This window comes from Apis laboriosa, unplaced genomic scaffold (genome assembly GCF_014066325.1).
Source record: "Apis laboriosa isolate Shangri-la unplaced genomic scaffold, ASM1406632v1 scaffold11_cov152, whole genome shotgun sequence".
NCBI lineage: Eukaryota > Metazoa > Arthropoda > Insecta > Hymenoptera > Apidae > Apis > Apis laboriosa.
The window spans coordinates 3396194-3423329 of record NW_025221020.1 but is presented as its reverse complement, the minus strand read 5'-3'; the positions used below and the strand labels follow the sequence as shown (position 1 = coordinate 3423329).

At 33.0% G+C, this 27136-nt stretch overlaps 3 protein-coding genes across 9 annotated transcripts in view; all 3 read right to left on the bottom strand.

Annotated features, from left to right (window-relative positions):
- Positions 1–2779: 2779 nt before the first annotated feature.
- Positions 2780–9266, bottom strand: LOC122720136 (RNA polymerase-associated protein CTR9 homolog). The gene is made up of 14 exons (XM_043946633.1): positions 9080–9266; positions 8484–8582; positions 8172–8411; positions 7499–8071; positions 7308–7427; positions 6927–7237; positions 6321–6846; positions 6071–6265; positions 5883–5999; positions 5497–5807; positions 5102–5439; positions 4855–5029; positions 4166–4783; positions 2780–4067 (listed from the first exon to the last, which is right to left on the bottom strand). Exons 1-14 carry the CDS (start codon positions 9119–9121, stop codon positions 3971–3973), a joined length of 3762 nt encoding a protein of 1253 aa, XP_043802568.1. The 5' UTR covers positions 9122–9266; the 3' UTR covers positions 2780–3970.
- Positions 9267–11461: 2195 nt separating this feature from the next.
- On the bottom strand, positions 11462–16047 carry LOC122720117 (solute carrier family 35 member F1-like). Of its 3 annotated transcripts, none has more exons than XM_043946602.1 (8): positions 15476–16047; positions 14954–15063; positions 14680–14873; positions 13750–13909; positions 13472–13628; positions 13184–13394; positions 12863–12990; positions 11462–12377 (listed from the first exon to the last, which is right to left on the bottom strand). In XM_043946602.1, the coding sequence occupies exons 1-8, from the start codon at positions 15610–15612 to the stop codon at positions 12170–12172; spliced, it is 1305 nt and encodes a 434-aa protein (XP_043802537.1). In that variant the 5' UTR covers positions 15613–16047; the 3' UTR covers positions 11462–12169. The 3 variants fall into 3 exon arrangements, with proteins under 3 accessions (XP_043802537.1, XP_043802538.1, XP_043802539.1); XM_043946603.1 differs by having other exon boundaries at positions 11462–12362; XM_043946604.1 differs by having other exon boundaries at positions 12250–12408.
- An 87-nt stretch (positions 16048–16134) lies between these two features.
- LOC122720106 (ryanodine receptor) overlaps positions 16135–27136 on the bottom strand; it is a 34167-nt gene continuing 23165 nt past the window's right edge. For all 5 annotated transcript variants that reach the window (XM_043946601.1, XM_043946596.1, XM_043946600.1 and 2 more), the window contains 23 exons: positions 26889–26979; positions 26497–26813; positions 26115–26418; positions 25889–26042; positions 25009–25800; positions 23910–24928; positions 23478–23849; positions 23248–23360; positions 22733–22826; positions 22384–22629; positions 21288–21699; positions 20794–21198; positions 20500–20716; positions 19578–20436; positions 19299–19501; positions 18968–19211; positions 18580–18864; positions 18211–18497; positions 18065–18125; positions 17712–17990; positions 17475–17631; positions 17219–17384; positions 16135–17132 (listed from right to left, as the gene is read on the bottom strand). In XM_043946601.1, the coding sequence (XP_043802536.1) occupies positions 16970–17132; positions 17219–17384; positions 17475–17631; positions 17712–17990; positions 18065–18125; positions 18211–18497; positions 18580–18864; positions 18968–19211; positions 19299–19501; positions 19578–20436; positions 20500–20716; positions 20794–21198; positions 21288–21699; positions 22384–22629; positions 22733–22826; positions 23248–23360; positions 23478–23849; positions 23910–24928; positions 25009–25800; positions 25889–26042; positions 26115–26418; positions 26497–26813; positions 26889–26979 (7240 nt within the window). In that variant the 3' untranslated portion in view covers positions 16135–16969. The remainder of the gene's footprint in view (positions 17133–17218; positions 17385–17474; positions 17632–17711; positions 17991–18064; positions 18126–18210; positions 18498–18579; positions 18865–18967; positions 19212–19298; positions 19502–19577; positions 20437–20499; positions 20717–20793; positions 21199–21287; positions 21700–22383; positions 22630–22732; positions 22827–23247; positions 23361–23477; positions 23850–23909; positions 24929–25008; positions 25801–25888; positions 26043–26114; positions 26419–26496; positions 26814–26888; positions 26980–27136) is intronic.

Below are 27136 nucleotides of genomic sequence, written 5' to 3'. Positions count from 1 at the left end.
CTCTCAAATCTTCCTCATCTTTTTTCTTTGTACCATAATTCAATCGGTTATCCATTTTTTCCTCGTATCTTCATATTTTGTTTGTGCACATTGTACAACATTAGTCGCACTTGAAACTTTTACAGTTGGGAAAAGATAAAACACGACGGGATATAACATTGCTCGTTTTTATATCAATTCTCCCAAGAGATCAGGAATCGATAATGAAAGATTGCAAAGACATTTGGTTGTATCGTTAAATCGTTTAATTTTCGAAACAAAAACACCCAATTAGAAATTCTTCGAGACATACGTATTCCTGGATTTTCGTCGAGAGAGAGGGGGGAGAGGTAGAGAGAGAGAGAGAGAGAGAGAGAGACACACACATACGCATATAAAACGTGATATATGAAACTAATTAAACTTATAAGATTGGAAATCTCTATTTCGAAGAACATTACTATAAAATTTTCAAGAGCTTTCTCAAGTATATGAAGTTGAAGTGCATTCAATATTTTTTCCCAAGGAAAAAAAAAAGACGAAAAGAAAGAAACAAATCAAGGATTGCATGCTGATCTATACAGGAAGAGCAATATCGATACAGAGGAAAATGATCGAGGAAGATACACATATATTTCAAGATTTTTCGATTTATAAGTGGGTCACTGGCGCCTCAACATCGCTCGATTTTTCTTATGCGGAAGAAATATTGCATTCCGCATCTCTTTAAAACGAGGTCGAATGCAGACTTGGAAGTTACAGAAAATGTAAGTTCCTTAGATAAAGTTATTGTTATCCTACTGAGATTATAGTGGATACGTAATAAAGTGTCATGAATCGTGAATAATGGTCGGAACTAACCGCTTTGATAAAAATGTTGTCAATTTCGCATCGGTTGAAAAAAGGTTCTGGGATGAAAAGTTTAATTTTATTTTGCGGAGGAAGAAAGGGATTAAAAATTGTTCTAGCGTAAATACGAAAAGAATTATCGATAATATTTGCACAAATATTTTATGAATTGAGGTATGACTGACGAAAAAATTTATATAATCCGGATTAAAAACAATTTATTTAACAAACTATTAATGTGAAATTTATAGTGTAGTTGATGATATCGTCTTTTTTTTTCTAGATTGTAAAAATTTATTTCAGAATAACAAATTTATGCAAAATTTATAAGAGATTCTCTTAATTATTCTCTTAATTAGTTTCAAGATATTCAAAAAATCACAAATAATTCTTTTCGTCAAACTACCGAATAATTCTTAAATATAGTATAAGTTTGTTCACGAAACCTAATTAAAATTTATGTTTCTTTTTAAGTAGCTTTATAGAGAAATTATAGAAGAAATTCCTTTTAACGATTTTACACGAAAATACTAGTCAAATAAAAAGGAAAGTAAAATAAATCCTTTCAGAAGTCGAATCGAAAGGGTAAAGAGTTTCGAATATTTAATATCTTTGAGGTTTGGATAAAACCAATATCTCTATTTCTGTATCATTCTATTTTTCTTTTTTTTTTATTGTTTTTCTTGTTTTCTTTGTCATTTTTTTTACGCAAATTGAATTGAGATTTTTCACATTATATATATATATATATATATATATATATATATATATATATATATATACACGTATCCCTACATGTTTAAAGCTTAAATGATGTAATAGATAAATTCTAGCATTAAAAAATGATGGTTTGTATATAAAAATATTTTTAAGGCATTGTTTCATTCCTAAAATAGTGAATTATTTATCCTTCGTTATTAAATTATATAAATCAAAAATACTTATTTCATTCGCATAAATTTGATTATTTCTTCATTTTGCAATTCATCAAGTGGATATTAAAAAATTTCCGCTTTAAACTAATTTTATTTATATTATAGTTAAATATTATTCTTATTTTCTATTTATTTTGAGCTGTAATTATATTACACATATACTTACATTTTTTTTATTTTAGTTTAGTTTATCCTGTAAGTATTATAAATCGATTACGTAGAAATAATATATGTATATTTGATAATCAATCATATAATGACAAACTCTGTATACTCTATATATGTATGCATTGCTTATTTTGCATATGCTAAGTTGAATAAAAGAACAATAAAATATTGACATCAATATTATCAATGATGTTCGATCGTAATTTTTAAATTTTAAATTTTAATCGTTTATTTTATATAATTATAATATAGAAAATTTTTTGTTGCTATATGCAGAATATTTTAATTATGTATTACGATTAAAAAGAACACAAAAATCGATTCCATCATTTTTTATTCATGTTCTTTAATAAAAAACAATTTTTTCCTTATTAATACAATCTTAATGTTTTTTTTTTTTTGCTTTATGTTGAGTATAATTAAATATTTTTTGCTAAATTATATTATTTTTTTTATTGAATAATATTAATGAATAATATTAATTAAAACTATTTGTTTATTGTAAAAAATATCAATAGATGATTCAGAAAGCAAATCATTTTATTACATATTTAATTAATGTAAATATGAAAATAAGTTTGCATAAAATTACAATTACCTTACATCATGAAGTACTTCCTTTTATATACAATCTGAAGAAAATAAACACTCTACTCCTTAAAACTGAAACTAGCAAGTATTAAGATAAGCCGCGAACATAAAAGTTCAACTGATGTACAACTATGATTGGAATCATTTGATCTGAAGATTGTTAGTCATCTCGAAATTATATTTCGATAATATCGAGAAAAATCGAAATCGAAATTATTTAAAATTGAAATTTCGAATGATTGCTAGTTTTTGGTACTCTATTAACATAATGGTTTTATTTTAATTTAAATAATTCTCTAAAATATGCGTTAACAAACATATCGCAAAAATTATATATATTTTATATGCAAATTTGACTCTTACAAAAGCATGAATAATTATTTACAAAGAGGCACACATTCTCCGATTTTTCGATGATCTTAAAATATACTATCAAGATTAATATCCTGAGTAATTTCACTTATAGATAATAATTGCCGCTCGGCCTTAGTTTAAATAACTACTAAAGTATTTTAAATTATATTTCTAAGTTTTTAGATAGATTTGGTTAACTTTAGGATATGTTCTGACAAAGACGGATTAGATTAGGTTTATTTAAGAGATATTTTCCATCAAATAATTCTATTAATAAATGGAAAAATGAAATTATCAAAATTGATTTTAAACCTAACGTCAGGCAAAGACTGATTTAGTCAATATTATTAATATATGCATCTAATATATCTAAATATATATCAAGATATATAAACATTTTAAAAATAAAAAGAAAAATCACATTAAGTAAAATTTAATTCATTTGGATTCATTTGAGTCGGACGATGAAAAAATGTGAAAAAACCCTGTCATAAATTTTATTAAAAAGAAATGACAGAACAAAATGAGATTGTAATAGACAACGTATACTTTCAACAATTTCAATTCTTCTAATAATAGCATACTCTGGTATGTATTTTCGTAATTGTCAATCCATTAATCGTAATTGTCAATCCATGATTGTATGGATTTAATTTCAATATTACTGCAATATCTTTTTAAAATTAACGTTACTCTATCTAATCTCTGTCTCTGTGGAACTAGAATATATTACTTAATAGAGCTTCAGCGATTCCGAAACTCAACAAAATTGTCGATTAATAATATCAAAAATGATTAGCGGCTACCATTCCCTGTCAAAACTGTATCTGTAGAGCTTCATTCTCATATTTCTAAAGAATTATGACAGTATTTAAAACCGCAAAACTGTATATACCAAAGCTTATATAATATTTTATTCTCTATTTAATATACTTTATACGGCATAATTAAGCTAAGTACTACAATTGGTACCTGTAAACAAAAAATCTGTGATTTCATATTCTTCATATTGTTAACCGACTTATAAGCTTGTCTAAGCTAAAACTTATGGTCATCATCTTAATGTAATAAATACAAATATTTCAAAGTTAATTTTATTCACTTTCACTTCCACCTCCTCGATCAGTACTTGAATGACGTGAACCAACATCACTACCTGAAACTGATTTTCTAGATTCTGGAGTAGCAGATCTGAAATAAAATAATTGTAATATATACAAATGTTATGAAAGCCATATTTTATTTATTATAAATTTTTTTTATTATAAATTCATTTTAATATTATTTACCTTGCCGAACCACTTGGACTACGACTTCGAGAGCCACTTTTTGATCTTGAACCGGAACGCGATCTTGATGCAGATTTGGATTTTGATCGACTTTTACTTCTTGATTTACGTTCATCTGATTGTGAACCACTTCTAGATCCTGATCTTGATCTTGATCTAGATCGCGAAGCTGCTTTTCTAGAACCACTAGGTGATCTTGATCTTGACCTTGCGCTAGCTGCAGAACCTGATCTTGATCTTGGTTGTGATCCACTTTTTCTGGATCCACTACGCGATCTCGATCGTGATTGACTCTTTCTTGATCCTGATCTTGATCTAGAGCCCGATCTCGAACGTGACATACTCTTCGCTGAACCGGATCTTGATCTTGATGGACTTCTTGATCGTGATTGACTCTTTGATTTTGAAACTGAACGCGATCTAGATCGTGAATGAGATACAGATCGAGATTGGGATCGAGACTGTGATCGTGACCGGGATCGTGAACGTGAAGTACTTCTAGAACGACTTCTGGATTTTGATCTGGAACGAGATCTAGAACGTGATGCACGAGAACCTTCGGAGTCAGACATAATTCGTCTACTTCCACGTGCACGGCCTTCATTGCCACTTTCACCTCTGAAAAATATCATTAATTTTACTATGCATTATATACTATTGAATATTATATGCTCACGAATGATTCTTACCCGCTGGCAATTTTAAGACCACCTGAATCACTATCAGATTCGCTAGTCGATATTGTCTCTTTCGATAAAGGCATTTTACCTTTTGTAGTTTCACTTGTACTTTTTCGAAATCCTTTGTCTTTCTTGGCTCCACCTTTTCTTCCACGTTTCGGCTTAGGCCGATCACTTTCTGAACCTAAATATTAAAAATTAAAATATCTTTCTTTTTCTTAACTTTCAATGATTATTTACATAAACGCTATCTCACCACTTTCTCCACTCGCCAATTCTTTTTTACGTTTTCCTTTACCCTTGCCTTTTCTTTCTTTGCGTTCTCCACTTGCTTTTCTTTTGCGTTTCTTTTCTCTAGGAGCTTCCTCTCTACCTTCTTCTCTTCCAGACCCACCACTGTCACTAACATATTGATCAGTACGTACTCTTTTTCCTTTCTTTCCTGGCTTTTCTGAAGGCATTTCGCCAAATACTAAAGCATTCTTTGTCTTTTCAACATATTCTTGACGTTTTTGCAACATTTCCTCTTCTTTTTGACGGCGCATTTCTTCAAGTTTCCGTTGTTCTTCCGTTTGTCGCATTTTAAATGCTTGTCTATAAATTAATTATTATTATAATATAAGTAAATACCGATTATGTTCAAATCATTACCTTTCTTCTTCTTGTTTTCTTCTGAGCATTTTTTCTTCCTCGTCTAATCGTCTAGCTCGAGCGACATGATATTGTGCTTGTGATAATAAATCTTGACATCTCCTTGCTTCTGCTTCTGCAAGTTGTTCCATTCTATCACCATGAGCTGATAAATATTGGAAATATTTATGTGAAAGTCCCAATTCATGAACCGCTTGGAGTACTGTCGTCAAAGTTGACTTTTCATCTTTTAAAATTTGTGTGGCTAAACGTTGAAGAACAAGTGCAATATTGTACAATAAAACAGTATCCTGTGGAGCTACTCTTCTTGCCTAAATATTACAAATGGGTTAATTAGATATTTAATGAGCAGTAACAATATTATAGCAAATATTGTTTTGAATTACCTTTAATAATGTCAATTTTGCTTCTTTCAATTTACCAGCTTTAAAATAAGCCCTTCCAAGATATTGTAAGACTTCAACATGATGATATTTATAGAATTTGCGAAGACAATTTTCATACTGCAAAAATAAATATTTATAGACAATTATTATTTTATTTTTTATGATAGTAAATATAAAACAAAAATTACCATTTGAATAGCGCTAACAAATTGTTTTTGTTCTACATAAATGTGTGCAATATTTAACCAAACATCACAAAATTCTGCTGTTGCTTCTCGAACTTGAGCAAAAATATCTCTGGCTTCATTTACACAACCCTTATGTGCTAATACAGCTCCAATCCCATTTGCAGCCCAAATATTTTTAGGATCATTTCTTAAAACCTGAAAATTTCAACATGTATTTACAAATATAAAAAGTTATGTTTTATTATCATACCTGTTTATACATAGCTAGTGCTCTATCTTGATGTCGTTTTTCTCGGTCCTTATCTTTTCCACTTTGATGCAATGTTTGAAGCCAAATATTACCCAATGCAATTAACGAATAGGCATCAGTACTCGTTGTTGGATTTTTTAGAATTCTTTCAAATTTCTTTTGACCTGGACCCCATTCCATTTTGGCTAAATGTAAATTACCCAAAAGAGACCATGCATCTGGATGTTCATTATTTATTCTTAAAGCATCTTTAAACCAATCAGATGCTTCATAAATTTGTCCCTTATCTCGAGCCATACAACCAAGTCGTAAATAACAATCCACGTAATTTGGATGTTCTTTTAAAATGTCTTTGTATAATTTTTCCGCTTTATCAAATATACATAAAGCTTCGTTTAATCGAGCCAAATTATATGTTGTCGTAACTGCTATTGAATTATAATATACAGAATCATGTAAGGCATCTGCTTTAGAACGTGCTAAAGATTCTTCCAAATTTTTTCTAGCTTCTTCCAAATTTCCAAGTCTATAATAAGATAATAAATATTAATCTTAACAGTACTACTTATACAATAATAAATTTAAAACAAAAAATATGGAATATACCTATAATGTAAAGCTCCAACGTTATTTAGAATTTCAGGCGGTATATCCGCTTGAACTTTTTCTTTTAAAATTCTAGTTGCAGTACCATATGCATTTAAGGCTGCGTTAAGGTCACTTTGTTCTAATATTTGAGCCAATTCAATCCAAGCTTCAACATCATCGGGAAATTGTTCAGTTACTTTTCGAAGATGGTTTTTAGCGATGTCGCGTTTTGATTGAGAACTTGAATTTGCGTATAACGATCCAAGAATTTTCATTGTTTCATAATTACCTGGTTGAGCTTTTAATACTTTCTCGAAACATTGTGCTGCCTATAACAAAAAAATTAAATTAAAATCTATTATTTTTATTCTTTTACATAATAGAACTCGTTATACTTACATTTTCTGCATCACCTCTATAGACATACATTTGACCTAAGCCAAAATGAGGTAATACAAATACTGGTGGTGCAAATTGTGTTGCCTGATAATAATATTGAAATGCTTGATCATAATCACCCTGAAATAATTTAATTATTTGTTAGAACTCACAAAATATTAAAAAATATTCTATATTAAGAAGAAACTTACTTGCACATGAAATGCTCTAGCTAATTGATAGCAACTCTCAGCACGCATAGCTTCATTTTCAGTATTATGAAATGCATGAAGTGCCAAGTGTTGTACTTTGTTATAGTCTTTTTTAAAGAAAAAATGATTTGCCAAATGATTTAAAACCATAGGATTTGTTGAATCAATTGTATAAGCTTTAGATAACATTTGCACACCAGTTCTGATACTATCAGGTTGTTGTTGATTTAATTTCAAGACTGAAAGACCAACTAGTGCTCCAACACATTGACCATCTAATTGCAATGCTCTTTCAAATGCTAAACGCGCCTTTTCTTGATTATTTAATTTCATAAAACAATGCCCCATTCCCAATCTCACAGCAGCTGGACAATTTGGATTTGTTCTTAAAGCTTTTTTATAAAAAGCAAGTGCACCTCTATAATCTTTCTTGTTAAATGCTATACATGCTTTTCCAAGTAAAGAAGGAATATTATTAGGAGATTGATTTAATACAAAATTAAATTGGGCATCAGCTTGATCCATCTTATCACCCTCCAAGAGACAGAAATAAGCTCTACCAAGTAAATGATTCTATACACAAATACATACAAATATTATATATAAATAAATTTTTTAAATATTTTTTAATGTTAAATAAATTATTACAAATATTATTATAAATAGTATATACCTGATCATACATAATAATTTTATCTGCAGTTGTGTACAATAAAGTAGCTTTTGTAAAAAGATCTCTTTTCTTATCTTTATTTTTTTCTCTGTTGGCTTCCTGCACATAATATGCAGCCAACATATCCAATGCACGCATTTGATCTTTTTCATAGTCACGATAATCAATATTAGCATCAATTCGAGAAGATTCAAGTATTTTAATGAAATCATCGATTTTATGTTGTTTATAATATTCAAGCTGTAATAAATACCAATATATTTTACTTCCTATCATTTTTATACCATACATATTATATTTTATAATACATACGGCCAAATTGACCCAGATATTAAGCTGTGCATGTTCTTGACGTAAAATTCCAAGAACTTCATCACCTTCTGGTAATTGATCAAGATATAGTTCAATTACCTAATAAAATGCAATTTTAGAAATTAAAATAATTAATCAGTGATATGATAAAAAACTTAAATATATAATATATAACAAACATAAAAAAATTGATAAAAAACTGAAAAATTTTAGTTAACAAATAATATTTAATATTTTGTTAGACATAATATACATATCATAAATGAATAACATACTGAAAATAATATGAACAAAATAAGGTTAATAAATCAAATTAAAAATTATATAATTAAAACAAATAAAACAATAGTAATTTATAATTTTATATTCTAGAATAAATTTTATTTAAGTAACATTATTGATGATATAGGCTAATGTACACAATTTATTTTATAAACATATCTGGTGTAGAGGTTAGGCATATGAAAATTATTTTTATATTTTGAGTATTTAAAGAATTTGAATTTGTGCACAAATCACATATAATAGCAATTGTTTAGACTACTTTTAATCATTTAAAAATTATAAAATTGAGAATTAAAAATAAAAATATTCACCTCATCTGTATCACGAAGCGGAATTTCTATGGAACCTGCCATTGTGGCATTGTCACTGATCTTTGCAAAGCACAGTCAACAGATGTCGTATTAAGTGAATGTAACCATAGCGTATTTGCTATATTGCTACAGATAATATGTAATACTCCCGTCAAAACACTTATATATCAAGATGAATATTTTATGAGATAATCATCCTAAAATTATAAAATAACAAAAATATAATATTTATATTTTTTCCATTAAAAATTAAAATACATTATTTTGAAAAAAAATAATAAAAATGTGTTCAATTGATATTTATCTGTCACGTGCTAAAAGAAACTATACACAACAACTTTACCAGATCAAGGGATTTAAGAGATTTGAGAAACTTGAAGAGAAGATAGTGGGAGAAAAGACAGTAGTGGGAGTTTAGCAATTGTTACTTACTGTTTAGCAAGATATAATATATGCTAGATATAATATAGATGGTATAAGTGACAATGGTACTAATAGTTGGATTATGAAAATAGCCTAAAAGGAAAAGGAAGGAAAAAATCCTTTGTTGAAGATTTCTCTTAGTAATCTTGATAAAGAGAGAAAATATTAGAAGAAAAATAGAAATTAGGTTAAAAATATTTTCAAGATATCACAAATGATAAATAAAAATATAAAATATATAAGAAAATTATAAAAAATTATAAAAAATAAAAATAAGAAAATTATAAAGAAAACAAAAAAGTGAGAAAAAGATAAATATAGAATAAAAATTGACTATATGATATTTCTTAAATCAAAAATTATAGATAACAAAATAGAAATGTTTTTTTATGATACAAGAATTTAATTATTATCAGGTAATATTTTTTCATAAAAATAAATATATTTAGAATTAATTTATTCACAATGAAACAAATATACAATAGTTTATTACAATCAATTTATTTTTTTTAAATTTATATTTTTTTCTAAATTTCTTTTTCAATCTATTTATATTATTTATATTATATTTGTTTTTATTTTTTGTCTATATTCGAAGAATAAATAAATTTCTTATAGCCTTTCCAAATTGGAAATTCACTTTCATATCATATTCGATTTATCGAATTATACGAATATATTAAATTGAATATATTCTAATTTATAATTCGATAATCGTAACATGAAATGTTATAGTATCAATAATTATCACGTTTATTCATTTTTTTTTGAGCTGTATGATTTATCTGTTGTATATTTACTTTCATAATTATTTTTTATCGTTTGTATCAATTTTTAATTATTATATACTGTAATTATTATATACTATATTATTACGTATATTATTATATTAGCATGTAATTAATATGTTTCTTAAATTTATATATATTTATATTTTTAAATTAGAAATTTTTTAACAGCTAATGCCTTTTTTTTACTCGTTTAACGATTAAAATTATAGATAGTTTATATTACATTTTTCTAACATAGAACTTGGTTTTTATTTTATTTTAATTTAATTTTAATTTAAAATTATTTTATTTTAATTAATTTAATTATTTTTATAAATTTTAGATATTTATTTGAAAATTTTGATTTTCTTTTGTTTAGGTTATTAACTGATTACTTTCGGGAAGGCGGGAAAAATTTCAATATGGACGCCATGAAGAAGTGATTGATTTAGATTTTTTTGACAACATGCACAAAATAACAAAAAATTAAAATATATGTTATAACAAAAAATATATTATATGTTATTTCAATTTTCACGATAATAGGACGACTAATTGTTATTATAACTAAGTACTGAAGAACATTAAATAATTTCCTATTGTAAAATAATAAGTCATAGTCAGTGATAATTATTTTTATGGTTCTTGTTACCTTTGTTCGTAAATGCATTAGATTGTATTTGTGGATTTGAAATAATCAGCAGCTTTAAGTAACTAAAAAATTACTAGATTCAGATATTTAGACAAATTACTGTGCATCATAGTAAATCGATCTAAAATTGAAAATCATAGTGATAGGACGTATTTCATCGGTTAAGATATTTAGATTATATTATACTATATGACGTAAAAAATACTAATTAAAATTAGAACATGTGATATAAAGTTTCGTAAGATTTCATATCTACTTTGTTTCTCGTATCGTGCAAAGATATTTTTAAAGCAACGTAAAATAAGAATTGAATATCAACGCCATCTCTTAGTAGTTGTGAAAAGAAAAATTTAATAGATAGTATTGAATTTCTATTATTATTCTAGTTTCTTAGAGAAAGTTTCAGTATTCAAAAGATGGCACTGATGGCTTGATTTTACGAACATATTTTTACTATTTCTGTTCCTCTCTTATTATTTCTTTATCTATACAAAAGTCTGGAAAATTTATATTCAATTTCGATATTTGATTAATTTTGTCTTTTTTTATATAACCTATCTTAATGAAAAATTTTAATAAAGTCTACTCTAATTTTTATATATCGTAAGTAATATCAAAAGTTTATTGTGAGTATCTCTTGTGAAGACTAAGAAGAAAGAAAGGAATAAAAAAGGATTAATTTATCATTCGTTTATTAATTTACTTCAAAAAAATATCCATACTACGTGAAATAACATTCTGACAAATGGATGGACGATAGAATGTAAATACAATCTAATGCATTTACGAACAAAGGTAACAAGAACCATAAAAATAATTATCACTGACTATGACTTATTATTTTACAATAGGAAATTATTTAATGTTCTTCAGTACTTAGTTATAATAACAATTAGTCGTCCTATTATCGTTTACAAAGTATATTGAGCAACAAGAATGTATAGTACTTACATTTCGATAAACAGTTAAATCAACAATGAAAATCGCGTTTATCGCGACTAATCGATATTTATGAATTATTTAAATTTTTAGAAAAATCACTAATTAGAACACTGTATAACGCGTATTATAAACTTATTGATCGACAAAGAGATCTATTTATTTTTACCTATCATAGAAAACGAAAAAATGTCTTTTTCTTTTGAATGATTAGTCTAAAATTTCGTGTAAAATTTCAACAAGAACGCACACATGGCAAAATTTATTTATTCCTCGGCTTGCTTTACATCTTCCTAAGATCCTTTCTCAATCGTAGTAATTTCCATAGAAAGAAGTGAAAGCTGTATCAGAGCTAACACTCGGCGGCAAACTCGTAGCGTCCATCGTTTCCTTTTCACTGCCAAGGGTCGATGTCCTTACGTCGAGAGTACCACTTACGCCAGACATCCCTGAACTTGTAGCCATTTCCACTTCTCCAACGTCGGGATGAGACATATGTCTTAAAATGACGTCACTTTAATCCACGGTCAATCGTTCGTTAATTTCTTGTCAGGGCAGTTGGTAAAAAAAGAAGAAAATTTAAGTAAAAATAAAGAAATAATATTATCAGAAATTTTGCGATTAAGTTTCGTGGAAATGTTTCTTGAAAAATTAATTTATTCATTATTTCAAAAAGTACGTCGCGTTGAAAAGAGAAAATGAAAAGGACATTAAGACATATTAATTGCATAATCATATAGAAAAAAAATTTTTAGAATATGAAGTACGTTTCAATATATTTTTGCTTTTTTAAGTCTGTAACAAATATATATAGTGCCTGAGAAAATACAAATTGTCTTGAAAAGCGATAGATATTATTTTTGACATTTCATTTTTGATCATTTTTTTTTCTTTTACGTTCTCCTTTTTATTCAACTTTTTTAATCAAGTGTACTTTTCGAGATAGATCTACTTGATAATTAAAACAGGTTACATTGAAAAACATTTCGTGAACATTACCTGTAATCTGGAGCAGAAGGTTCAGCTTGCTGCCTTCGCGAGTTCGACGCCATTGGTGTTCTCTTTATCGCGTAAATATATATACCTGTCATTGTGAGCGTGTATGAGACGAAATATAATGCGTGAAACTGGAACAACGTGGAAAAAGCTTTATTATTATATAGCATATGTGATTGTGTATTGTTATGCAGCTGGAATAAATATTTCTATATACAATAACGCGTAGCTCTAAATACATACGAAGAATCAGAATAATCCAGATATTATATTCTTCGTTTATGATGGCGGATATTAGGAATTTATATTTTATATGAAAAATACCTTATATTGATGGACCAACATGCCAGCTAAAACGTTGAAAGAATCTGCTGTCAACAATGATAGTTGTAATGCAGTTGCACCAGATTCATATAATACGACAGGCACCAACGAAAAAAAGATGAATTGCGTGATGCAATAAACTACCAAGAAAGTGATTACTGGTGTATTAATCCACTGTAATGATTCTATCTTTAAACTCTCCAATATGGCCCTGAAATCATGCCAATCAATTTATACCATTTTACAAATATACAATTTTACAATTTTCTTTTTTTCAATGAAACTTACATTTGCAAACAGCACATTATAGTACCGAAGAAACCAATCATGCCTAGATACTCGATAACATCGACCGTCTTCACTGCCAATTCTTGTATCACCGTTGTTATGGAAAACAATATCACGCCTCCGAGGCACAACATATCACCAACAAGATGATTCTTTCCTTCGCACGAAAAATTGAAATTAAAAAATTTAATAAAAATAATTAAATTCATTAATTAATAATTATTATTAATTTTTGTATAGATTTCAATACTTAATCGTCGAAATTATCAAACAATTACCTGCGGAAGGATCTTTATTGTCATCGATTCCTGCCCAAACCAAACATCCCACTCCCATCAATGAAACGGAAACGCCGACTATGTGCACCATTCGATATCTCACCCCGAGAATCAAACATGATAATGCCAATGCAACCGGTATAGCGACACAATCGAGCAGCTGAAACAGAATTACTTCCGGTTAAACACAATTCGATTCTTCGAATCGTTAAAATTTCAATGCAGAACGGATGACGATGACGATGTCCCTTATATTCGCATCGCGTTCGATTAAGAATAGCCGACGAGGGGTGAGTGTACCGGGTCGAAGACCCGGCATTCTCGTTTCGCTGGTGGTAGTGTGTATTCGATACAATAGTTGTTCCATGCCATTCATCCAGATCACGAACACTACCTCGTTTAATTGACGGCTGAGCTATGAAAGATGCATCCTGAACCGCATATAGATCGTATGATGTTCTAGTTGATTTCTAGTTGTGCATCTTATTCCAACAAAGGAGAATTCTGTGCCAATATTCAACGCACTATTTTTGCATTAAATAGGATCTTTCTATTATATAAATATAACTATAAATATCGAACAAGCACATTGAATTTCATATAAATTTATACGTATTAAATAAAATAAAATTAAATAAAATAAAATTACGAAGAAAATACGATAAAAGAGAAAATAATTTTTATTCGTTTAAAAGAAATGAAGAAATTTATTCAGTTGGATATAAATATCTCGTTATGCAATTTCTACGAAATAATTCTTTTGTTAATATTTTTTTTTTTTTTTTTAATGTAGGTCATGCCAGAATGGAAATAATTAATGGCCTACTTCCGGTGTATGCTGCACAAAAACTGTCGAGAACTTCATCATCGTTGTTTGTGAAAGTCCCCCACGTAAAAAAAGTAATCCCACGTGACATCATTAGCACGTACCTGTATGCCAGCGATGCTGGTGAATTGATGCGCGGATGTTATAAGAGTACACGCTTCGACGTCAATGAGTGCTACCAACAAATACCTGAATCCACGGGCTTTTATAACTGAAATTAGGCCGTTCCCTACTCCTCTGCAGGACATCCAGGTTGTGTATACGAGACACATCATAATGTAATGCGGAAGATTTTGTCCTATTTCATGCAAACAAATTTACACAACTCGTTACATCGTTATATGATGAGCTTTTCATGCAAACTCATTAATGACTTACCGGTCGGGAATGAGAGTTGGTATGCTGTGTTGATGTGATGATTCGCGAGCGTCATGAAGCATAACACAAGGGACAAAAATTGTCCCAGTATTATCGCTTTCCATACTGACCTATTAACGTTGAAAAATACAATTAAAAATATCAAGCTTTAATCAAATCAAAATTTAAACCGATAAAATGCCAATAAATATAACATTTCTAAGTAAATTGTACGAAAAATTATCCACTTTTTCAACGAAATAATACGTTTTTCCGCACGATATCATATTAAAATCACTTTCGATCGAAAGTAAACAATTGGAAACAAACTAACGTATGCTCAAACACAAAAGAACACGGGATCAATGAACCGAGACGCGATGTTTTTCCACCCACACGAATGGAAAAAAATTGGTCGTAAATACCCGCCACTTTTATTCCCGATGTTCCCCTTCCCCTTGACCGAGTGGAAGCCGGTTCGAGGGCGGATCGACGTTCGGTTTCCCCGTCAATGGATCACCAATCAATCTGGCTTACGCTTACCATTGTCCCAGATCCGATATGTAATTCTCGATCTTGTCGCAGACCCCGTTCCTGGCCTGCATCACCGTATTTTCGCGACGATCGCCCGCTGACACTCCCATGCCAGGGTGCATTTTCACCCCGAGGCTTTCACCCATTGGCGATGCAAGAGAGGCGCTTGCGCGACCTCTTTCCCTCCATCCGCTCTCCACCAGAAAGGACCGGTATTTTTCGTTTTGCGGACACGATGATGAAACGATGCGCGTAAACGCGATGGAACACGGTGTTCTACACCCGTCTTTTCTTGTTCCTTCTTCCGTTCTCTCCGACTTCGGATCGATCGATGAGAGAGGTATAGGTCCCTCGATTGTGCGTGCTCTCGGGACGCCAACTTTGGCTAAATCGATCGATCGTTAAAGATGAATGAATTTCGTTTGAAGACAGCATTGTGATTGAAGGAAGGAAACTCGTTGACCTTTTGATGAGAAGTTTTGAAATGGAAAAGGGTGGAGAGGGTATGAATAGTGAAAAGGTAAAAGATCGATCCATTTTGAAGCGCGATTCTATTGAAAGGATAATTGATCAAGTTGGAAATTATTAATCGATAATTATTTAAGAATTTATTCAGATTATTGATCTATGAATTTTGGTTTAGGATTAAAAATAGAAGAATAATAATGTAAAGAAGTATGTCTTTCTTTATTCTCAGGTAATCTTGTTTTGTATAGATCGTTATTTACACTATATTGACATTGTTTGATTAAATTGCGATTTCAGTCGTCAATAATCTTTTTTTTTTTCTTTTAAAAAAGTTTCCACGTAGTCGTAGAAACCTATACATTTGATATAAACTTTTAAACATCTTCAACTTACGTAATAATCCTTATAATATCTCAAACATTACATGTTAATGAGTTAAATTGTTATGCGAAAAATGTGATCATTTCCGACGTATGAAAAGAAGGCAATCGCAACGTTTATGATTTAATGTAGTAAATTTGTGCAGTCGGTTCACTTGTCGATGATCAACAACACTTTGTAAATTATCTATCTAAGGAGGAAATTGTGTCGAATATACGAATATCCAGCCATCTTTACAAAGTTGGAAAAATAAGTTGGAAAAATATTTTGCCCAGTCTCCCGGTTTGTTTCACTCGTTCACGCGTGATCGAAATCTGTTGCGCGTGCAACTCGCGTAATTTCTTCGATAATAATCTGCATTCCAATCGTGTGTCGAAGAATTCGTGTAAAAGTTGGAATAACGATTAGATGTCGAATGTAAAAGGTATGCATTCAATGTTCTATGTAGTTTATCTATCGACAGACGAGTGAAAGTATAGCGTTTTAAAAATTGAAAATGGTACGTTCGCGACGATTTAACGCGCCATATTTTTTTGCGTATAGAAATTACAACCTACGATTATCGAAGACGATTCAGGAAAGAGATTTTTCCTTAGTAAATTGTTTGATTTTGGTCAATTATATGAAAAGTGACATAAATACGAAAAATTTTCTTTATTTCTTCTTTGCCTCTTCCTCCACCGCCTCGTTCTGCTTGCGGAAGCAATCACCGACCGGGAAGAAATCCCAACACCTTTGCTGATACATGTTCCACACGTACGTTTCTTGACCCGTGTATTCGGTGTCTGGTTTATTGATTAAGTGCATAAGGAAGAACCTTGAAAAAAATTTAAATCATTGCAGCTAATCGGTTGACGACTTATTGATGAAAAACGAAAATAGGAATTGATCTAAATAACTTACATGTAATTAGCAAGATTGTGCTCCTGTTGGACATGAGTATCGAAACCATGTGGTACCGTATCGAAATATTCTTTTCCTAAACCACAAATGAAACAGTTGCTTTCCATATTCGTTTTCACGTTCTCAAGTTGATCTCGAAGTTCACCGAACGCATCGATAATCAAACCTAAGATAGAAGGAAATATCAATTAATAAAATCATAGATGTAAAGAAAAAATAATGAAAGTTCAGATTCAAAAATTTTCCTCGAATTTACCTTGAATAATGGCCAACAGGATAACAATGACGAAAAAGAAGAAAGTGATGTCAAACATGATACGGTAAACTTCATAATCATCGCCATCAGGTTCACCAATTTCGTCACCAATACCACCACCAGCTCTGACACCTTTGTACAGATGGAATACGAAGCACTGAAACACAAATATCGATCAATTTATCTTTATTCCAAGTATATTTCAATTATTAAAGAAAAGAGTTTTTAATATCGTACTGTTAACATGTCGTGGCATTTTTTATCCACTTCATCGTCTTCTTCTTGAATATAGAATTTTCTGAAGAAATTGAAAGCTATGACCGTATATATGTAGACGACAATAGTCAGTAACATTACTGTCAACACCAATTGTTTGCCGTTGTGTGTCACAGACTGTAAGATCGTTCTCAGAGTTTTGAAACCAACTGCGACGTCCAGTAAATGAGCAGCGAAGAAGAAATTGTTATAATTGCCAAGGATTGAAAATGTAAAGTACCATAAACTGTACAAGAATGCCTGCATGGAAAAATATTATAACTTAATATTATTTGAACGAATTAAATCTTCCAAACACTCAATTATTTACTTACGTTATCCGTGATGGTAACTCCAGCTTTCCATACTTGATACCTCCAATCGATATTAACGATGCTGTAATAAAAAATAAAAATTATATAATAATTGTAAACTAAGAATCGAGGTAGGAAAAACAATGTAACTACGCAATTTTACTTACAAGTGTATCAAACCAGAACCCTCTTCTTCCTGTTGACTAAACGATGTCTTTTCCATCCCAAGCAAATTGCTGATGTAGTCGAAATCGTAGGTCTCACTGTATTTTTGTCGAACTTTCTTTTTTACGAACTTATCCCAATAATTCACAGGGAACGTTTTTGCCGATATTACCATCTTATCCCAATGTGCTTTGATATCATCCTCTTCCGGTGTTTCAGCAATATATAAACCATCGAATTCCACGCGTCGCGCAATTTCCTTTTCTCGTTTAAAGATAGCCAACGGTACCTAGGTCGTACATTCATGTTTTACATACAAAAATATTCGTACAAGCGAAATTTGTACATGCAAAATATTCTGAAAATCATACTTTCAAATGATAGTAGGCAACTAGCATAGCAAGAGAAACGATCGCATGAAGAATAGCCATGAGCCTTATAACGTGTGCCATGTAATAGAAATCCTCCGCCACTTCCACATATTCCAGAGCGTACTCATCTTCCTCTTCCTCCGATTCAGCCTCCCCGCTACCGCTACCTATTTCAACTCCACTGCCATTTCCAGAACCAGATGCACTCTCGCCAGACATTTCTGCCAACATGTCCACTATTTGACCACTTCCTTCCTCACCTCCTTCGCTACCCAAAGACGAAACCTACGAACCAATGATTTATAACGTGACAACGAAATGTTAAATTAATATTCATTTTACTTGAATATAATTATACCAATAATTCTAGATAAAGTATCACGCTTACCTTGTAGAACAGCAACATAAAATTGATACAGAAAGCGAGCACTAGAGCCACGTATTTCAGATTATAAAAATTCCTTGCCAAGAAGGAGACAATACGATGTGTATACTCGGAAAAGTCGATAGAGGAAGCTGATGGCTCTGCTATAATTTCTTGTTTCGCTTCCGCCTCGACCGCAGCCATTGCTGCTTGTTGAGCTGCCGCTGCTTCTGCCGCGGCTGCAGCTTGAGCTCTAGCTTGTTCACCTCTGCTCGTAAATAAAATACAAATTTAAGTATATTTTATGTGTTTATGTTAGAGAGATAGAGAGCATAAGAATAAGATAATTATTCACCCTAACAAATCGGCCAACGAAACAGGTGATTCCATGTCTCCACCTCCTTCAGCTCTCGCACTTTCTTCTCCAGTGGCTTCTTCCGGTGTGCTTTCGCCCGTTTCCTCGATACTTGATTGAGGGGTAGATGTAGCCGATTCGTGAGGTGCAATCTTTATCTGTCCTCCTTCCTCTTTCGTTATATCCATTCCGAATGCTTGTACCTAAAATTTGAATTATTCGATAAATTTGTTTATTTCTTTTTTTTTTATCTGATGATTCTAATTATTTTTTTAGAACCTGTAGATTAGACTCATCCGGCGTTGGTGGCAAAGCGGGCAAATGTCTCGATGGTTTCTCCTCCTCCTCTTTTACCTCGACTACGGGCTCTTCCACGTGTGGTCCTTTCATCAATGCTAACAGTAATCTCATGAAATATCCGATTATGCAACCAACGCCGAAACCAGAGTAATAGAACGCGTAGAAAATCATTTTAAAGAAGCCGATAAAGAGTTCCAAAAATGTCATCTGTTGCATCTCAGCGATCTTGTTCTTGATGTTGCTAGGAGAGAATATGGAGAAGAAGAAGTAAATGCTGTCCTTAAACGTTTGAATGCCTCTTCTGATAGGATCCTTGTTTCTTTCCTCGTCGTCATCCGTCATGTAGGTATAGGAAGATTCTCTGGCCTTTCCGATTCCTCCACTTTCTTCCACTGCCATCAACGCACTCGCGTGTTGCATTTCAAAGATGGCGTCTTCGCAGAAGTTGATGAAAGTCTCCAATTTTTCTTTCTCTCCTGCCTCTACTACGGTATTGTAGAAATATGTCCTCTTCGACTCTTTAATTTGTGGTTTCTCCCATTGTTCGATGTTTGATTCCTTGATCTCAAAGTATACGCGTTCGATCTTCTTGTTTCCACCGAGAATCTCGATTCTGCCAAGATATGGCTCGAAATAGTTCAATACAGAGCCTGCTGTTTCGAGGAATCTCGCCAATCTGGGTTCATTTGGCATATGCTCCGATAAATTGGTTAACAGAACGGCAAGATTGAAACCGATTTCTTTAGCCGGTTCGTGGAAACGGTCCATGAAAGCCACATAGTCGATTTTACCGTCGTGGTTCGTCTCGCAACAAGCCAATAAGAATTCGATTTCCTCGCTGCGAAAATTTCGTTATGAATTTTTCGTTAATCGTCATGGAAGCATAAAGAATAATACTTACTCGGTATAGCTCTTCTGTTGTTCCATTTTTTCTTTAAAATCTTTCGGATACACCCAGCCATCGCTGTTCAAATCCACCTCTAAGAAGCTAGGAGATGATACGAGATCTTTCAATTTCAAGAACATGTCGAAGTATTTGAGAATCAACTCGACATTGCCTGCAGATTCTACCAATGTGTCCACCATCTGTTTTCCAATAGTTCCATTTACGACATTACCTGCAATAACAAAAATTGTGAGACATTCATAAAAAAAAAAATTAATATTATCGAAGTTCTTGATCAAAAGTAATTACCTTCCAGCATAGACAACATCATAGTGATCATATCTTTTTGTAAATTGAGCAACTCCTTCAATAAATCCACCTGACTCGAATGTTTGGACAACTTGTCTTGCATATGAGAGAAAAGGAAAAGGAATCCACCAACCGCGTCCCACAATCGAGAATGTGCCAGTGCTTGTTGATTCTGTGCGCAAGGTCCTTGAATTACCTCAGTGAGAGTATTGAACACCTGACTGGCAACGCCAATAGCTTTGAAAAAATTAGCCTTGCCGGCAGGGTCGATGAGTTCCTTGCTGGAATAGTGCCAATAGAAGTCCATGATGGATTCTTGGAGTCGCAGTAGATAATCGACGGTGCAGATGACTACGTTCACCGTTGTTGTGTTGCCAGCTTGCGTTCTTAAATAATTCTGCCAATCTATTGATATCGAAAATTACACAAATTTATTTTTTCTTTTTATTATTCAATCATTTTGAGGAAGATTATATCGAGGATGAGAAACTTACCAAGATTATGACCCTCGCAAGTCAATTGGATAAAACGAAATAGAGCACATGTAAATTCAGCATCGTGCATGTTCTTCTCTCCAGCAGCTCCCTCGGAACCGACACCAAGACCTTCCGCTTTCGTGTTCCTTTCGAACGCATCCAGGTCCAGTACGCTGCAGGAATTCATGAGACCGGCAATCGATGTGAAGAATCCTACGTCCTTTTTTTCTTTCAAATGGTTGAGCATTCCTCGTTGAATCTCTATATTACCGCCGCGTAGGATGGAGATTCCCAATTCCAAGGTCTTCATCACCATCTCGCTGGGAACACCTTTGCAGGCTGAGATGTGAAGCAGTACCATCTCTGCCACGCCACGATTCGCGAGTCGTGCTTGGTGGAAAAGAAGCTTCTGCTTTTCCATTTCTTGTTCCTAGATATGACAGATGAAAGTAAATTTTGAAATTGAGAAAGTTCAAGGATTTTAATTTCTATTTACCAAGTATCTTACCATAAGTTTGTGCATCGGTCGCTTTAGGAAGAGCGTTAAAGAAAGCATCATAGAATTGATTATTGATATATCGGGAATATTTATGATATATTGGGTTCTTGGTTATTGATATCAGCAATGTCTATGATATTCTTCGAGAAGGAAATATAATGATGTGGAAACGAAAATTTTTTTAGAGAGTGATCAGGAAACTGGCTACTTTTGATGCAAGCGTATTTACATATTTGTACTCATATATGTATATGTGTGTTCGAATAGGAATCAATTTTGTTTAATCAGATCAACTACGATGAACGAAATTTTTTGGATCGATCGATACTGCGACGAGCAATGGTAGCAATCGGATTTTTTAAGTTGAAACGAAGTCAATTACATATAAAAGCAATTGAATTTCCACAAACGACTACGTGTCCTTACCATAAGTGGCTTATGGCCCCGCTTCTACAGGGTTAGTACGCGAAAAAAAGATACGAAATTGTTAATAAGTTTCAAACATATTGTTAGTCTCTTTTCTTTAAATTTTCCATTAAAAAAAAATGTGTAGTATCAAAGAGTATTTTAAGAAAAAAATTTTCTCGATATTTTGATATCGGAGAAAATACTTACGTGAATCGAGGCGCCGCCTTCTTCTTCACCTCCTCCGCCTTCATCTTCACCTTCTTCCTCCTCTTCACCGCAAGATTTCGATATAATTTGCGCGTAGCTCATGTACAAAGGATCTTCTTGAAGCGCGCCAGATCGTTCTGTCATAGCGCCACGACAGAACGTTGTTACGAGTTGTGTGAGCGGATCTGGTTTTCCTTCGTCCTCGTCCTTGTCCATTTTCTTCAATTCCGCGTCTTCAAAGGATTGCTTTGAAAAAATTTTTAAAAATATACACCGATTAGTGAAGCGGAAAATATGAAATAAAATATTTGTATGAAAGAATATTGAGTTTGATATTTCTTTTCCTTACTGTTAGGTCTTCAATCATCACTTCTTGGCCAACATTCTCATCCTGCAACCAGAGCTCGTAGTATGTTCGCGCGAAAATATTTATAGCCCGATGCCTGAAATAAAATAGAAAAATATATAACAGTTTATCGAAAAGTTGAAGTAACATTAATCTTTTTACCTTCGTAACTTGTAAAGTGGCTCGCTACGCAGACATGCGATCGCTGCCCTCTTTCTTGCTGCGCACAACACACGCTTCCATCCATCCCGAGATGGTGGAGGTTTCGTTGCCTTTTAGCAGCATGCACACACAACTATGGTTGTTAGATCACTAACAAATAATCACAAGAGCCATTAGTGATGGTTAATTTTTAAGAAATGGATTGATGGTTAATTTGATGGTAACAAGTTGAAAATATACACGAAACTCAAATCAAAACGTGAACATAAAGTTAATCAAAGTTATCAAACGATTGATTATTTTATTATTGCCAGGAACGAAACGTATATAACGCGATTGAAACCAAAACAGGATACCTGGGCAAGGAATGTAGGGAAGTTTGACGGAAGCAAGCAATTACTGCTCGTTTACGTTGTATCGATACCACGGATCGATATTGACCCTTGCTCTGCTGTTGCGGATGATCTATCTACTCGAGAACACAAAATTACTTAGAATAAATAAGCTTCGATTGTTTAGAAAATAATGATCACGGAGTATTTCAGGAAACAATGATTTATTTTGTTCGAAATGATTCTTCACTTACCATGTGTAAACCATAAAGGACTTTAGCCATGTCGGTGATTCTCGCAACCACATCCTCAAGCTGTTGCGCTTTCACTGGTTCCATGGAGTCCTTCTTTTGACCCAACTTGGAGTACAGATAGTGTTGCCACGACATCTCGTCAGCTGGATCGATCTTGTCTGGTAAAGTCAATTGAGTCTTGGCGAATTCAGCGATTTCGTATTCCGGCATCTTCTTCAGGAATCTGTCCTTGCAGTGTTGTACTAATTCTTGTTCACGACCGGCGAATAAATTGAGACCAACTGGGAGCAATCTTTTCAAACATGCTACCATCAAAGAAGCTTGCACCTCTTTGTCTTTATCCCTCTTCTTGTCTCGATGTTTCTTCTTTTTCTGTTAATCGAATCATTAATTAAAAATTTATCTTTTGATCGAAATACCATTGATACAAACCTTGCCTCCTCCAGAAGGTGCAGTTCCATCTGAGATGGCGGCAGGTCTTCTGGTCGCAGTAGGCATTATGAGTACCATATTATCGATCTCGTTTGCAGATATAAAGTTCTGTTCCTCTCTCAAGAAGTACTGAGATTTCGACCAGATATTAAATATCGCTGCCACGTGATTATAAAGATCTTCCGCTTCTGATATGTTATTCCTTAACCAATGATTCCTTTGCAAGTCAACGTACTTGATCAAAAGAGGATAAAAGGAATAGATGTCACGAACCAAAAGTTGCCAATCTTCTTGAATCTGTGCTTCGACTTGAGACGTGTCATCCGTCGACGATTTGATGAAACCACGAAGAGATTCTTCCTTGTGAAACATAGTATCTGTACGCTTTCTGACACGTTCAGCAAGCGGTAAGAACGGATCCTTCAACAGCTCCTCCGACGAATTGATGATGATCTGTTGAGTGTAAGCCGCGATACGAGTCATCCAAGGTGCATTCTCGTTACCGATGTTCTTCTTGATCAATTTTAATACATTTTTCAGTAATTGATTCATGTGATCGCTGGTAACCATACTGACATACATTCCTTCGGTAGGATTTACGTTGTCCGGGCCCTGGGCCCACCAGAAGGGCAGATAAGAGCAAAGTAGAGGAAGAATAACGTCGACCACGTGAGGAACTTCGTTGTAAGTTTTTTCAGACTCGACGAATTGATCGACTTCCGTCAAAATCGTCTCGAGGGTGGGCATACTCGACTCCATTTTCGTCATAATATCCTGTGCTTCCAACGAGTGATCGGCGATACGATTCAGAAGAGAATATTGATTGTGTTTGTTTAAGTGGGGTTCCAAAAAGGCTACGGGGAAACAACTGGAGAAAGCACCTAGGCAAGAGCCTAAATTCGGTTTGTGACGCTCGATTTCCGTCTTCAAATATTTTCTATCGTGCGTCAACGTCGCGTCTACGCCCAAGGTGTAAAGAGATGCCAGCATTTTGTACGATGCTACCTGAATCTCGTCCACTAATAGAAGAATAAAGTAATGAATTATATTATTCGTGTTAAAAACTCGGATGTATTTTACTTGAAAATTGTATACTTACGTAACAAATCGCTACCATACTCGCAGGCAGCCAAATGATCGAACATGGCTGTTAAAACGGGCAGAACTACGCTATTGATGTACGATAAAGACGTGGAAGTCTTCAAATGCGTTCCCCTCAGATGACTGTACTTGCCCTCTTGTAAATTCAGAATCGTGTGTCCTAGATCATCTGCGGTGTTATTAAAGAAAGTCAACATGGACGTTCTGATGAATTCGGGACAATTCTTCACTAAACTCTTTGCGTCTATGCCCTTGACTAATACTTGAAGGCATCTGACAGTGATCCTAACATCTGGTCCAAACGCAGCCAATCTAGATCTCAATAGACTTGCCAATTTGCAAAACAGAGCCGCGACCATCTCTTTCTCCTTCAGAGATGCAGCTCCAATGTTGTTGGTAGCCGTAGCCACAGCGATGAAGTAATTCTTGTGCGTGCTGAAATATTTTTCCATCAATGGAAGAACGACCTTGCTGAAGAATTTAATGTCCCTCGTGGACGTCTTGAAACTGTTTCTACGGCTGAACGTGTCTGAAGGTTTCAACAATTTCATGTTGATGGTAGCCTTGTCCAGGTAGGCTATCAATTTTTCTAGCAACGAATATGCAAATCGCAACTCCACCGAGGCCCCAGCTGTCGCAACTTCCGATTCTCCGCCTCGATTCGGTTTGTGAAGCTTGTAACCTTGATATTGCAAATATTTTAGGAATTCTTGGGAACGTTCGCGGTCTTTTCGTTTCTCCTTGTCTGTCAAAAGATCATACGGGACTAGCTGAGGATGAATACCTCCTCCTAAAAAGGACACAAACATTATAGATCAAATATTTTACTTTTGAATTTCAAACGAAATAATTTATATCGATTCTTCGTTGACACAGACCACAAGTGATAAGTTCTTCTTTCTTCTTCTTCGCCCAAATATCATGCGCATTATCCGCGAGACGTTCCGCCATATTTTGCATTTCTCTGCTCAAAGTCAAGTTGGTCATGTCAACTGGATGAGGATTGTAATTGAATGGATTCGCTGAATCACCCTGAAATCATTCGTATGACATATAATTCAATAATTGTATTCATAGAAATGTGTGAACAGGATTTTGATTTACCTGACTTTTCGATGATCTCCTCATTGAACTACGATTCGTAGAGGGTACATCCACTTCTGCGTGTTCAACGCTCCATCCTATAGCAAGCAAAGCTTTTAAACTCTCCCTAACTGGCTCTTTATATCGTTCTCTCTCGTAATCGTTTAACATATTATAAGGCTTTAATCTCGGATGAGTTTTGTTCATGTCAGACCACTGTTCGCCATATGTCCAACCATTTTCTAACTTCCTGCTGGCCCAAGCATCATGATAATGCTCGGAGAATTTCTGTACTATCTGATTAAGATCATTATTAAGCACCACACTGTCAAATAATAAATCAATATTAATTCCATATTATTATGAACTTTTTGATGGTTCTCGATTAAAAAAAATATGATACCTGGACGTGTTAATAGGTTGAGGATTATATGGTCCATCAGGCGACTGTGCAGATGCAGATTTACTTCCGTACCACTCGTCGTCGTAATTTTTAGACAATGAATAGTCAGGTGGTAACGCGCAACCGATAGCTGTGAGACAAGGCAAAGCTTTTCCGAACAATTCTGGATCATAATCCATCTTGGACAATGAATCGAATATGTTGCTGAACAAAACCATAGTCAAACGTTTCTCTTCATCGCTCGATGCACCGTATGCACCTTGTCCGCCAGTTGAACCGTAATATTTTGCACAACGATCGTAATGCAAAGTCAGCAGCTATTGTAAAATTAATTTTATTTAATTTTTATTCGTTTTTTCTCTTTCTTTTTTAATAATAATAAAATAACTTACCCTTAAAGCGACAGTCGTGTATTCAGATAATTTGGATACGTCCACGGTCAACTTTCGAAGCAGCTTCAACAGCATACTGGGCTGCATTTGGCTAAAAGAAGAAAGAAATTAGGAATGTATTGTAAAAAAAGAGAAGAATCGAGGGTAATGTAATCTATAAGCATCGTTACCCTCATAGCGTAAATTTTCTGACTATAATCGAAGGCATGAATTAGCAATTTAGAATAATATTGTTCGAACTTACGAGA

Excerpts from the sequence above, each read along its gene's own strand:
- LOC122720136 (XM_043946633.1), bottom strand. The coding sequence starts at position 9,121 with ATGGCAGGTTCCATAGAAATTCCGCTTCGTGATACAGATGAG. Across the intron at positions 7,428-7,498 it reads CTAGAGCATTTCATGTGCAA|GGTGATTATGATCAAGCATT; the intron begins GTAAGTTTCTTC and ends AAATTATTTCAG. Across the intron at positions 5,030-5,101 it reads ATTGGCGAGTGGAGAAAGTG|GTTCAGAAAGTGATCGGCCT; the intron begins GTGAGATAGCGT and ends TTTAATATTTAG.
- LOC122720117 (XM_043946602.1), bottom strand. The coding sequence starts at position 15,612 with ATGGGTGAAAGCCTCGGGGTGAAAATGCACCCTGGCATGGGAGTGTCA. Across the intron at positions 14,874-14,953 it reads CCAACTCTCATTCCCGACCG|GACAAAATCTTCCGCATTAC; the intron begins GTAAGTCATTAA and ends TGCATGAAATAG. Across the intron at positions 12,991-13,183 it reads TGTTGGTCCATCAATATAAG|TTTCACGCATTATATTTCGT; the intron begins GTATTTTTCATA and ends ACGTTGTTCCAG.